Source organism: Lepidothrix coronata, unplaced genomic scaffold, assembly GCF_001604755.1.
Source record: "Lepidothrix coronata isolate B3197 unplaced genomic scaffold, Lepidothrix_coronata-1.0 Scaffold13, whole genome shotgun sequence".
In the NCBI taxonomy this organism is placed as follows: Eukaryota; Metazoa; Chordata; class Aves; order Passeriformes; family Pipridae; genus Lepidothrix; species Lepidothrix coronata.
In genome coordinates this window covers 3,168,373-3,182,805 of record NW_016690193.1, presented here as the reverse complement: position 1 = coordinate 3,182,805, position 14,433 = coordinate 3,168,373, and the positions used below count along the sequence as shown (strand labels likewise).

The 14,433-nt window shown below is 42.2% G+C and overlaps 1 protein-coding gene across 2 annotated transcripts in view; it reads left to right on the top strand.

The window, feature by feature from the left end:
- Positions 1-6,069: 6,069 nt before the first annotated feature.
- The window catches only part of SH3D19 (SH3 domain containing 19), an 86,727-nt gene continuing 78,363 nt past the window's right edge, over positions 6,070-14,433 (top strand). For both annotated transcript variants that reach the window (XM_017805799.1, XM_017805798.1), the window contains exon 1: positions 6,070-6,249. In XM_017805799.1, the coding sequence (XP_017661288.1) occupies positions 6,132-6,249 (118 nt within the window). In that variant the 5' untranslated portion in view covers positions 6,070-6,131. The remainder of the gene's footprint in view (positions 6,250-14,433) is intronic.

The following is a 14,433-nucleotide window of genomic DNA, read 5'->3' as shown; positions in this document are numbered from 1 at the left end:
ACTTTCTTCTACTTTCTTATTGTCTCTCCTCATGAAGGCACCAGAAACAAATATATTTATTACCTTACAAATGATAAGGCTAAAAAGGAGACTAAATACTGTAAGAAGATGTTTATTAAGAGGACAGGAGAGGAAAGATTGCTTTTAGTCCACAGAAGTTGTAAAACAGCAAAAGTAACTGAAATTATTTGTAAAAATAATTTTAAAAACTATAAGAATCTCACTCTGAATAGGTTTTCCCCCTGTGGCTGCCAATTTTCAGTCTTTTGAAATTATTGGATTTGCTACTTTCATGCAGAGATCCTTCTCATTTTTTGAGAGTAGTCCCAAAATCCCTAGATTTGCGGAAAGGTGATTTTACAATGTTTCAATAAGAAAAGTCCCTATTCAAGGAAACCAATAGACTTCTATTTCAATTATCTTCGTTCCCCACAAAACCACCACCTTTAGACTGCCATTATGCTCATATGCTGGAAGCCACAAGTAGTTGTAACAATGCAAGGAGAACCCACACTTAGCTGCAGACATTTCAGGAAACCTGCAGGCTCCTGATATGTCATTCTCCAGCTACACTAAAACTTATTGGAACAGCTGAACACAAATGGAGATCAAATTATCAGATCTTGGTCCTCACCAAAGTCAGCTTCCTATACTGGCTGTATCACTAACGTCATTTGTCTATTGAACGAGACTCTTGTTATTTTTATTCAGAACAAAAATAATGTTGTCATGTCCAAAGGCTACATTTTCCCCTTTGAAAATACTCTTTTTCGTCCTTTGCGTTTAAACAAAATCTTTTGTCTCTATTCTTTTGTGGTCTGAGGCTCCTGTATCTCAGCCAAACACTGATACATTCATTGCAGGCTTCAGCTGCTTTGCAGAACCTGAATAGACATTTGAGGCTACTTGGGGGACTTCAATTAAACACTTCTACAGGGCTGATATTTTTTGTTGAAAAACAGTGTCTTTTTGCAAGGCCAAACAAAGTGGCAATTCCAAGGATGCAAATCAGAACAAAATACTTATAAAATAATAACTGCCAAGGCAACTAATTGTAAGCATTGAGCAGAGAGTACAAAGACCCATTTACTCAGTTGTTTCCTTCTTTTACTCTACTATCATGAAATTACAAGTATCTACATTACGGCAAAGATGCATATGATTAAGTAGAATTTTAGTGAAAAATTTCCAGATTTTGATAACTAAATTACAGACTTTTTGAGAAAATGAAGTTTGTTTTCTTGGAGAATGGTAGCTATGAAAATATACAAAAGCCTTTTATTCCTACGCACATGTACGAAGTGGAAATTCTCAGTGAAATACAAGAATGCAATTCTTTTTCCTTCACCCTGCTTGTAAGACACAAATTTGGTGTAGTTCATGAAGTGCTTTAGAGCAACAAATGCTACATGCTGATGTTTCCCATCAACTACCTGAGACTACAGCAAGTGCTTTCCTTCTTTTTTTGGTCATTCTTTTTTAAATAGAACTTTTGCAACTTGCATCTATATGTACTTTTTCTTCCCCTTTTATTTCTTTTTGATAATTTCCACCTGTTTATTTGCTGAAAAGTAGAAGAGGATCTTGGGTCCTTGACTTGCTGGAGAGAATTTCCCACATGGCTTTAATTTCTTCTGCACTTCAAATTATTTGGTCCAATTCATCCTCCCCTCTTCTTTGTTTCCTTCTTCCCCTGGGCCCAGCAACCCAGCAGCAGAAGTCTTTTTGTGTGTATGCGTGTGTTTATGTGTTCTGATCTGAGCCAAATTATTGTGAATTACTCTGTCTGGCCTAGGCTATTATTAGACTAGCCAGCAACTGTAGCTCTTTTGATTATTTCAACAGCTGGTTTTGTTGCTTTACTAAAGCACAGCTCTCTCCTCCCCCTAGAAACTGCTTACCCAGATAAGGGGCTGTGTCAGGATCTGTTCCAAGACTGCTAAGGTAGATCTGCCATTGCTACTCAGGAGCACTCTGTCAGAGCCCCATCTATCTCCCACAGAATTGTTAAAGCCTCCCTCCTTCCTAGGTACCTCCATTATTTACACACCTTTATCAGGTATCAACCCAGTGATGTGTTGTTGCATTTGGCAAAAACCCCTAAAGCTGTTTATCACTTGAGAATACCAACATAAACTAGAAGTGAGGCACAGCTCACAGACAGAGCATGGATGAATGCATCTGGCAAACACTCACTAGGAAAGGATTACTTGAAAGAACTGGAAGCATTTAAAATCTAAAAAACACCTCTAAGCTTGAATACTCGTGGTGTTCCTCAGGGGTCTATATTGGGACTGGTGCTATTTAACATTGACGAGATGGACAGTGGCACTGAGTGCACCCTGAGCAGTTTACTGATGAAACTAGGCTGTGTGGTGCAGTCAACAGGCTGGAGGGAAGGGATGCCATCCAAAGGGACCCGCACAGGCTTGAGACATGGGCCTATGCAAACCTCATGAAGTTCAACAAGGCCAAGAGCAAGGTCTTGCAATCCCAAGCAAAAGTACGGGATGGGCAGAGAATGGATCAAGACTACCCTTTGGGAGAAGGACTTCAGGGTGTTGGTGGATGAGAAATTTGACATGTCTCATCAGTGTGTGCTTGCAGCCCAGAAAGCCAACTCTATCCTGGACTGCACCAAAAACAGTGTGGCCAGCAGGTCAAGGGAGGTGCTTCTCCCTCTCTACTCCACTTTAGTGAGATCCCACCTGGAGTATTGCATCCAGCTCTGGGGTCCTCAGCACCAGAGAAAGATGCAGACCTGTTAGAGCAGGTCCAGAGCAGAGCCACAAAGATGACCCAAAGGCTGAAACACCTCTCCTATGAAGACAGGCGGAGAGAGTTGGGGTTGTTCAGCATGACGAAGAGAAGGCTCTGGGGAGACCTCACTACAGCCTTCTAGTACTTTATGGAGGCTTACAAAAAGGAAAGAGAGGGATTTTTTTCCATGGGCAGACAGTGACAGGACGAGGGGGAACAGCTTTAGGCTGAAAGAGAGATATTAGGAGGAAATTCTTTAATGTGAGAGTGGTGAGACACTGAAACAGGTTGTCCAGAGAGGCTGTGAATGCCCCATCTTTGGAAGCATTAAAGGCCAGGATGGAGCCTGGATGGAGCTCTGAGTAGCTTAGTCTGGGGGAAGGTGTCCCTGCCCATGGCAGATGGGTTGATACTGGATGATTTCTAAGGTCCATTCCAACACAAACTGCATTATGGTTCTGTGACTGGTACACTGGCAGTGTGAGCATACCTACACATAACATACCTTGAAGAATTCTGTCTACTGGTAAGCCACCTCCTTTTGAAGGGATTGAGCATTATTCTTTTTTTTTTTTTGCAATAAAAATTTCAGAACTATGATTCACGTATTTTATTGAATGCTGTGACATTTTTTTGTTTCAGGTAGTACTGTTTGGAATTTGTTTCCAGTACTCTTTACTGTAATATGTTGGATATTGCTACCTGAAATTTGTATCCACATATGAATTATATCTTCATTTGATTTCTTCCTTTCTTGTGAATCCATCTTCAAACAGTTACAGGCATTTCTTGAATGGCTCCTCTAGGCCTAAAACTCAGTCACTGTCCCAAGTGCATTTCCTGCTGGCAGAGCTCAATATATGGCGAAATGGTTGCTTCAGGGACTTCACTACTTCCTATATAATTTAGTTATTACACTTTCATTTTTAAGTTGGACTTTCCCTGTGAATGCTAAGGAATTCTTGATGATTGTCAGCATTAAATACTCATGATCCTTCTATACTGTATTATTTGATATTTTGGGGAATGTTTTCTTAGTCGTAGCTGGAACTACTCCATTCAGCTTTCTGAATGGAGTTGGTTTTCTGAGGCCTAAGAGCTGTCCAAATGTATTTTTCAGTTTTATATGCTTAGGAGCCTCTGTGTTAATTTCATCAACAGCAACAAAAGAAGGTTTAATCCAATTTTCAGGCTCTCTGAATTTGTGCTATGTTCTATGGTATATTTCTGACTTTTCTTTCCTTGGTAATTTTACATGATACCAAGCTTCCCCCCCCAACATTAGTGAAACACAGTATAAAAAGGAGATATTCAGGAAGTGGAAAATGGATGGTCCTTGTCATTCTTTGTGGTTAATGGAGGTTAGGAGCTGAATACAGGTGCTGCATTTTGGCTTCACAGTGGAGAACCAGCATACAAACAACACATACTGTTTGTTTTACATGGGAGAGTCTCTTGTCTCTCACACATGCACATACAAGCAACTTCCCTCCCTTTTGCTGTTCTTCCTCATACTTTCTGCATTGGAACTTAGTTTTCTGTTGGTTTTGATGCAGGTGAGGCTTTGTGGCACAGCCACATACCATACCTGTGACAGCAGTGCTCCACTGAAGAACTTTGTATCCCCTCTAGATCATGTACAAGGCATGCTGATCCTGCACTGAAATTTGTAAGGCGAGTTCCTTGGACTACTATGCAATCTATCCATGCAGAGGAGCATGAGGCTTTTGAAAACACATAGTAGAAGGCCTGATTTGTCTGTTATACAGTCCAGCTGTATATCCAGTTTTATGCCAGGCCTTACATCCTTTTGTAGCATAAAACCTTATGTCCTTCAAAGTGTAACTATTATACCACTTGAACACTAAGAGCTCCAGTGAAAAAAAGCCTCTGTTAAGGAACAATGATTGTAAAGTCAAGAACTGAATCACTAAGAAATGCACAGATAATCATTTGTATTCACACATTATGAAATATTTTTCAGTTTTGTGATGACATATTTCTTTTTAACCTGTATGATCTGCTTTTTTCATGGTGTAGCATAGATGGTGCTTAGTGTGTCAGCACAGATACTGCTCAACATGAGGATTACTCACTGTTTTGTTGTATCTTCCTGCTCTAATTTGTGGTCACATAATTTATTGATTTACTGTCCCTCGTTCACTTGCTCTGAAGATGAATTTAACTTCAAGTTTTTTAAAGTGGAGTAACATGTGAAAACATTTATGATTTGGTTTTACAATTACCACATGAAGAAGCAATATAATTTCCATTTTAGATACAAGCAACTGAGGCCCAGGAGAAAAAAAGAAATTAGAGCTAAAACTACACAAGTGTCTGACTTAAAATGTGGCCCTGTTTTTCATATCACTTCAGCGCTCTAAGTGTGTACCCCACCGGTTTCAAGTAGGTCCTAAGATGACCTCTCCTTAAGTAGTTCAAACCACCGTCAAGAATCTCAGGCCAAGACACACATCCTGCTGGCGGGGAGCCACAGCCGCTGTCCGTCGGACTCCCGCCTGCCCCAGCCCTCGGCCGGTACCGGGGCAGCACTGCCGCGCCCGCAATCCCCGCTGCTCCCGGGGATCCCGGCTTGCCGGCTGCCTGCAGGAACTGCCCTTCTCACCTCACAGAACCACAAAATTGTTAGGGTTGGAAGGGATCTCTGGAGGTCATAGAGTACAACCCCCTGCCAAAGCAGGGTCACCTAGCAGGTGACACAGGAATGCATCCAGGTGGGTTTATGTCTCCAGAGAGGGAGACTCCACGACCACTCTGGGCAACCTGTTCCAGTGCCCTGCCACCTTCAACATAATGAAGTTATTCCTCACGTTGAGGTCGAACTTCTAGTGGTTTAGTTTATGGCCATTGCTCCTCGTCCTGTCGCTGGGCACCACCATAAAGAGTTGGCGCCATCATCTTGGCACCTCCTCGCCCTCGTCGTGAGGCGAGGCAGACCTCGCACCCGCTCGCCGCAAGCCCCTTCCTCCCCTTAGCAGGAGGCCGCCCGGGCTCACCCCGCCCCGCTCGGTGTCGGCAGTGGCCGTCCCGGCCCGTCCCCACGAGGTGCCCGCGGTCGCAGAGCTGCTGCCCGGCGGCGGCCGCCAGGTACCTCCCCCCGCCACCGCCTCCTCCGCCCCCTTTTGTGGCGGTGCCAGGCGGCCGCCGGGTTTCCTGCTGACGCCGGAGAGCCGCGGATGGGCAGGAAAGGCCGCCTCTGCTCCCGCCTCGCCCCGCTCGCCCGGCCGGCAGAGGCGCGGAGCGGTGTCCGGGAGCAGCGCGGCTGAGAGGGCGCAGGTGCGGGGCGGGCCCGGGGGCCGGGCGGCCGCGCCGAGGAGAGGGCATCGGTCATGGCAGCCCCCGCTTCCTAAATGCTGCCGGCCGCCCCTCCGCCGCCGATGGCCGAAGCCTGGAGGCTGGAGGAGGACGAGGAGGAGCTGCGGGAGCTCGGCAGGAGGCACCGGAGGGTCGCGCTGAGCTCGGCGGCAGGTGAGGGGCTGGGGCGCGGCGGGCCGTGGCGTCGCTTGCTTTGGGCCGGCCCTGGCCCGCTCCCCGGGTCTGGATTCCTGTCGGGGGCTGGGCGGCGTTGGCGCTGCCGCCCCGAGGTGTGCCGGCCCCGGTGGCCTCGCCCGAGGGCAGCTCCGTTCAGCTCAGGTGCATCCGAGCCCAAGCGTGTGCCCGCGGGCCGTCCTCTCGAGGCGCAGCCCCAGAGCTGCTCCTGCTCCTGCGCCGAGCTGATCATAGAGTCATAGCGTGGTTTGAGTTGGAAGGGGGCCTTGAAGATGATCTAGTTCCAACCTCCCTGCCATGGGTAGGGACACCTTCAAACTAGACCAGGTTGCTCCAAGCACCATCCAGCCTGGCCTTGAGCACGTCCTTAAGCAGGTGCAGGGATAGGCAACCTGTTCAGTATCTCACCATGCTGATGCTAACCTGGGCATGTGCTGGCCACCACAGACATGTCCAGTTGCATAGGCTGCCCTATCTGGATATTAAATGCCGATTTTTCTTCAAAGTACCAAGGTGGAGGAAGCTCTAGATATCAACGCTGGTTACATGTAGCCATTTCTAAGTAGGTATGGACAGCAGGCCCTGGCAGGTAGAAGGCAGGAATTGGTGCATACAAGAAGGCATGGAGCTTGGGAGTGAGCAGATTGATATGTATTTATAGAGAGACCTGGAGGTCGCAGCAAGCTTTTATTTGAAATGGTGAACTGCAGTGGATCCTGGCAGCAATTGAAAGTATTTAATTCAGACTTTATTGTTGATTGAGGGGCAACACACATGTCACTTTTCTGTAGTCACTTAGGTGAGAACACAGCATTTATTTTTCTGTCAGTGTAAACTTCCCTCCAGAATGAATAATTTTCCTAAAGTCTGTTTCAAGGTAAAGTCTCAGCCACACTGCAGAGTTAAAATTGAATTCCAAATATTCCAATTATTCCAATTTTTAATAATTAGGATTCAACTGTGGCAATATAGCACCTTCTACAATTTGGGTGGGTTTGCATCCATTTCAGCAACAAGAAATTGAGTGTCCCTTTGTAGATGACAAAAACACAGCAACTTGAGGGATCACAGCGGAAAACTTGGAACAGGCAGGCGCTGTGGCTTCCAGTGACCCAAGTTATGTCACTGCCTATCTGGGCAGGTGGAGGATTAGCAGGACCTTATTGAAACCATTGTGGTTTGGAATGTGTGCAGGGTTTCACCTTGTCTGGGGTAGAGTGCAAAAAAACCCAGTGTTGGTTCCTGTATGGTTTCCACTATAGTTCGTGCTGCTGGTTATGGTACCTGTTTTCTACAGGTGTTTCTTTCGGAGGTTTTTATTAGCAGAAAACACAGAGTTGGTTCTACAGTTTATGTATGTATATAACCTTTGCCGCCTTCTTGTGGAACAAAGCTTGTTCCCAGGGTTTGTCTTTGGCACAATGCAATAATCAGTAATAAAAGGCTCATATTCTTTTTTCAGTTTTTATTAGTGTTTTGTCCTGACAACCACCCTTGGAAATGGGCCGGCACTCTATGTTTACTTTACTAGTGTAAAGTATGTGTGAATGAATGGCATTCTGCTTTAGCTGTCTCGCCTTCTTTCCATCTGTTTGCAAGACTACACGCTGGGAAAACAGCACAAGGACTCCTAGCAGAGTATTCTCAAGGCATCCGTGAAGAATATCATCCAAGGTGGATGAGTTTGCTGTTCTTCCCTTACTTGGCCTTTATTTACATACTTTTATTTACAAACCTATTGAAAATAAGTAGGGTTTTTTTGCATGTAATGTGCGGTTACACTGCCAGGATGGTAATATAAATAGGTGTTAAATAAGCCTGCTAGATATTTTTTATAGGGTTTAGGCAATGTAGTTGCACCTTAGCAGACCGCCAATTTAAGCAGTTCAGTCTATTAAACTAATTGTGAATGCAAGCAACTTAAAATTTCTGGTATGTTCAGCTTATACATGAAAATGCATAAGGGCGGTTGGTCATCTTTGTCCTGCACGCACGTATGCAAAGTGGTACTCGAAAGGTGAAAGTTCACAGACGCTTCTGACCTACTAAACACTCAGGCATGTAATTAGCACTGTTTTATTGGACAACCAGAGCACTGGAGGCTCTGGAACGAAGAAGTAGTATTTTCCTTTGAAGCTAGTCACAGTTGTAGTATGCCTCATGTTGTAGAATGAAGCCAGCTAAGCTAATCTAACAGCTTGCTGCTGCTCTAGAGGTGTGATCTCTGTTGTGGATGTGCACTTCTGCTCTCTCTTGTGTGTCAGCTCTGCTGCTTGTCCAACTTGCTGGTGAGTGAAGTTGTGGCTTGGTGGCAGCCTGGGCTGATCTACTGGGTGGCTGCTGAGGCCTCTCTTGGAGACCTTGTGCTTGCTAGAACCTGCACCAACCTGTTCTGGTGCATTGGCCAAGCAGTGGGATATTTTTTTAGCTCTCTTCAGTGGATGGGAGCCTGCTGATTCAGCTCGCTGGAATGGTTTTGCACAGGTTTGGATGAATGTTGAAGCTGGCACAAGGGAAAGAGTAGGAACATGCAGCTGGAGGGAGGTAAGAGGCTATGCCAGCCAGAAGTTAGTTTGGCTTAGGTTGCTGTAAAACTGCAGCCTGAGAGCTGTTAGAGACTTACGCATGGATTTTTTATTTGGTTCACTGGGGGGTTGACGTGTTTGGGTTTTTTTGCTGCGTTGAGTTGGGGGCCTTTTTGCTGGTTTAATGCTTGCTTAAGCACTAGGGAAGTGCCAGAGCTGATGGTAAAGCGGGGATTGAAAACTTGGAGAGGTGAGCAGATGAGATGGTCAGAATCAATATTATCCACGAGTTAATTGTAGATAGCCCAGATGACTTGTCTGACCGCCTGTTTTTACCACACTACATGTCATGATTCCATGTCATGGAATTATTTTCTCTGAATTCGAGAAAGCTTTTTATTTAGCGTGTTCTGGAAAACCTGTGAGGAGATATTAAGTAGAGCAATTTGAGATTCTTCTAATGAAATGTTTTTCTGAGAAAATGCTGATTGAATGATTTTTTTTTTTTTAATATGTATAGGTTTTTTTAATGATAGGGAGGAGAACTACGGTATATTCTTTAAAAATTGAGAAGAATAAAAGTTGCTTCCTAGGTTCGTTGAAACTGAATCATATGGTCATATTCTGTGGGAAAGGAAGCCAGGCTTGTTGGAAACCTTTGGGGTTTTTTACTGCAATTAAATAAGTAAAATAATGTGATCAGTTTCTACCTCCCTTGTGGCATATTTCTGTCACATACATTATTGTTCTGGAAAGTAATAGAGACCATAGGATGTTTACTGGGATTTTTTGGTTTAGCATGTTAGTATTTTTGTTTAGTTTGTTTTTAATAAAGTGGAAACAAAAAGTTCCAAACAAACCAGAACAACAACAACAACAAACCCCACTAAAATCCTGGTTTTCCATAGACTTACAGGCTCTCTCCAGGCTAACTTAGAGCTTTAATGTGGTGTGCTTTCCTGTTTTCACTAGCTTTTTATTCTGTGACTACTGGCTAAAATAAGCAGACTTGCAGGAAAGTTTATAGTGAATATAGTAAATTTTAGTTATGAAATGCATTGGTTAATTATGTGTCCTTACTGCTGCATTAGGGCTTAGTGCCCCAATATTCTGAAGTTATCTAAAGTGCACAAGACATTTTTAACATATTCAGTATCTGCATTATTTCACTTTGAATTCTGGGCAGTGTTCCCTGAGAAAGTATAGCCCATTATGGATGTGGATTTCTTTACTTAAAAATAAAATGAAATTGCCAAATATAGAAGCCAATAATCAAATTTATTTGAGTTATTAATGAAGACCTATTGTGATTTGTACTTTAATGTGTGGTAAAAGTACATGTGGTCAATAGTACAAGGAAAGGCTTTGATTTAATTTAATATTGCTCTGTTTTACTTATCACAAATGCTTGTCTGTGGTTTGTTCCAACACAAATTTTGCATATGAGTTTTGCTATGCTGATTAAAACATCTCTGGGTTGTGTTTTGTTGTAGGGATTTTTTCCCCCTCTTCCTCTATTTCCATTTCTCCATAGTATTTCACATGTTTCCTGGAACCTTTTCAACTCTAGTGGGCAATTTTAGGTTATGAGTGAAATCATCAGTTCTTGGTTCGTTAACTGACTGAGTGCTTTGGGGTTTTTTTTTTGCCAAAACAAGATCTGGTTCAGAGTTGGATCAATTCTTTCTGCTCCCACAACTCCCACATCAAACTGGTGCTGACTTGTTTTGAAGCTGAGAACAATGAGCTGTGTCCAATATAACAAATTAGGGTTGAATATGTCACTGCTCAGCATGCTGAGAGGTTATGGGGGTACATTTGTATAGTGTGTCTGGTGAAATTCAGTGAACATTAATTTGCAGGCATCATGGATTTTTAACTGATAAATGAAGAATCTAGTACAAGAATGCTCAGCAGTTATTTTCATATTAATGCAAAAATACATGTTTGAGCTTAAGAAGTAAAGAGTAAGATGGTCTGAAATTCTTCACGAAATTCTTAAGTCTGAGACTGTTTCAGTGATGATGTCATTTAGGATTCACTGGATCATAACAAGAACAGCTCAACCTTAGTCCTTCCCAAGGGGCACAGTGACCCTGGAGCAGAGAGAAAGCATAATTAGGAAAAGGGTGATTCTGAGAGTTCATTGCTTAACTAAATCTTATATTTTAGAAGTGGAAAGATCTGCATCTTGCAGAACAGATGTCAGCATTGTTCAGCTGGAAACTTCTTTGTATGCCTGTGTCCTTCAGTGCTGATCTGAGAATTGTTCTGTTTGTCCACACCGAGTATAACCATTTATCCTCTTTTATTCGGAGAAGAAAAAAAAATCCCAATAGAGTAGATCACCTGTCTTAAATAAATTCATATAGTCTACCTGTGATCTGCTACTCTGTCCATGTGTATGCAAGAAGCCCTTAAAGAAAGGGCTGACAGGAGCATTGGCGGGGGGGGTGTGCCACTATTAATTTCATTTATTTATTTATTGAATCATTTGCCTCACAATAGTAGAGTTGATTATCAGCTGAGCATCTCTTCCCTCTTCCTCCTAGGATTCAGTCTGTTTTCTTTTGGTAGTCCCGATGCAAACTCAAAGACTTCACTGCTCAAAGACTTCACTTTTAATAACTGTTTCAGGCACCACCACAGTAAAATATTTAAAATCTAAAGAGCACAAAATATGTAATTCTTCTGTAATAATCTCTGACTGGTGCTGGGATGTTGTATCATGTAAGTATTGAGAGGATTACTTGATCGAGCATTTTCCATATCTCACTGAAGTTAGTGCACACATTTCCACTATATTTCATAGTCTTTGACGTAGCTTGCTTGAGGTAAATATAAATATTAACTAAAGCTTTTCTGGAAGTTGACTAACATAGCTTATATATGGAAATTCCCCAACACTGAAATTCGAGTGTACTGTCAGTGACAAGAAAAAAACCTGCTTGCAGTCACTTGGCCAAGAACGTAGACTAAACCCCAAAGAATGTTGTGTCCTCTGAAGAAACAACCTTTCTGAAAATGAAAGCTGCTCTAAGGAAAATAACTGAATACATTCTGATAGTCAACAGTGTGATTTACTAGCCAAGGAAACTGTAGAAGGACAACTGATAATAATAAGTATTATTATAAGGTGATAAAACAAACTTTCTCATTTAGGTTATAGCCAAAGCAAGGCACAGAAATGTATCATTGCTTAAGGAGAGGTAGTTTGTAGCCAGAGAATGACCTATTGAATTATGATTGCCCAAAGATCATGCTGTTACCTGTGTTGAAAGCAATAATTTCCTGTCAAGGCAACAAATGATAAGTCAGGGTTGTTGCATAATGAATAGGGATAGACAGCAAAGGGCAAAATGAGTCATAACCTCATTTTACAGAAGTGGTTGTTGTTTACAGATGGGAAAAAATAATATTTGTAAATAAATTTGTCAATATTTGCTTTTGACCATGTAGCCTTTGTTGTCCTGCAGTGGTTTCTTTCACGTGATGTGCAAGAGACCAATCCACACACAAGAGTCGAGGTATTTGATTTGTTCACAGTGCAGCACAGAAATCCACAAAGCCGGCACACTGATTATCAAACCTTTTCACTATTTATGCATTTTAGCAAGCGAAGGCATTAGTGTTTAGTGGCTCTAAGTTACACAGTTCTTTCATTAATTAGTATTCTATTTCTATTGGTTAAATGACTCTCTTGTTTCTTATGCTAATTAGTCCACATGCTAAATCTTCTTTTGAATAGATGGGTTTCTTGAGTCAGTGGCTGTGAGTCTGTGGTCCTGATCTCCCCCTGCCACAATTACCTTTTACTTAGTTAGCACGTTAGATTGATGAGTTGGCTTGCTTTGTTCCTCCTAATCTGGTTCCTGCTGGCCTTATCTTGGACATTCTGCCAAGTGTCCTTGCAGTCTATCAGTTCAACATTCCACTGTGATTGTTTCTCAAGTTTTGTACTCCTAAATTCCTCCTTTTTTTTTTTCTTTTTCTACAGCTGCAATTACTGAAGCAAGTTAAGCTGCAATTACTGAGATGTTAAATATAATTTATCTGTTTGGAAGCCATACATCACCTTGATTTAAAATCTGTAAACAACAAAGCAGTGGTGTTGACTCTCTCTCCATGAAAAGTTGATGTAGTTTTGTGTGTGTTGTTTCAGTCAGAATCTCATACGATATGTGCCATATGAAATTCTGTTTTTATAGCACTAAAGTAACTTGACATAAACTTCCTCTCTTGTTGCTTATTGTCTATAATTAAATACAGCACTTCACATTTAGCATGGTCTAGTTTCTTTGCTTTGATGATTTTGTGTTTGTGACCATGAAAGTGCTGGCTGGAAGGGACCTCTGGGGTCACTTAGTCCAGCCTCCTTCTTGAAGCAGGCCTGTTGCTAAGGCTAGATCCATCCAACCAAGGCTTTTTCTAGCTGTGTCTTGGAAGGTCATCCAAAAGAGGGGCATCCAAAAGAGGGGCATCCAAAAGAGGGTCATCCAAAAGAGGTAACATGCTTCAGTCCTGCACTAACTCCTAATGAAAGAGTTTTTACTCACATTCAACTCGAACCTTCCAAGGCACAGTTGCAACAATGCCCATTGCACTATTGTCCACTAACACCAGGAAGCGTTTGCATTTGTGATCTTTGTTGCTACCCTACGGGTAGCTGTGTGCTGTGGTTAAATAGCTCCTTTGCCACCTTTTTTCTGGAGTAAAGAAGTCTGGCCTCTTCAACCTTCTCATTGCACAGTCCTGCCTTGCTTATTCAGGTTCTCAATCTATACAAAAAATGTAGTGGAAACCTTGTTTTCATTGCTGGCCAAGATTTTTTACTCTGCTCTTGAAAAACAGACTGAACCAAAGGTACTGAAGCATTTCAACAGCAGATTTGGGAACACAACATATCATCTGTTGATCTGTGGTTTGTGCTTGGCAAGTATCCTTCCCTTCAGTGAAGGACAAAAATAAGTTTCGCAGGAAAGCATAGATTTAGTGGTCGATGGCACATACCAAGAAAATTTACTTTTTTTTTCCTCAACATTGTATGAATTTTGAAAGACACAGGATTTTATGTCTATTGGTATTTTTAAATTGACCATCTGATGTAGTACTGTTACACTAATTGCTTCAGGTGGTGTTGTAAATCTGTAGAGATTTGTATGGATTGCAAGTGTTATTCTAAAAACATCGGTTTGACATTCTGACTTGAAAATTTAGAATCTTCTGACAAAAGTTAATGGAATTCTAAAAAAGATGCTTCAAAGATGAACTTAATTGGTTTATGAAGTCTTGCATGTGTTACAAATCAAATCTATCCCTACTTTCTATGGCTGTATTTGGGTGCAGCCTGAAGGGCTTCATTACAGCAAGGCTGAAAATGTTCACACTGTAGTAGAAGCTGAATGCAACAGATTTTATTGTTCATTTCCTTTCCTACTGCCTTTTTTTTCCCCCTAAGCTTTTTAAGAGATCATAGTATTTGTTGTGTGAGTGTGTTACTACCTCAGTCCGCTTGTTCAGGCTTTTGGAGAAAATGTGATTGGATCAGAACATGCTAAAGATTTCAAATTATTGACATTGTCACTCCTCTAACTAAGGGCACACCCTCAGCCTTTCAGAGCTGTGATAGTAGCTCATA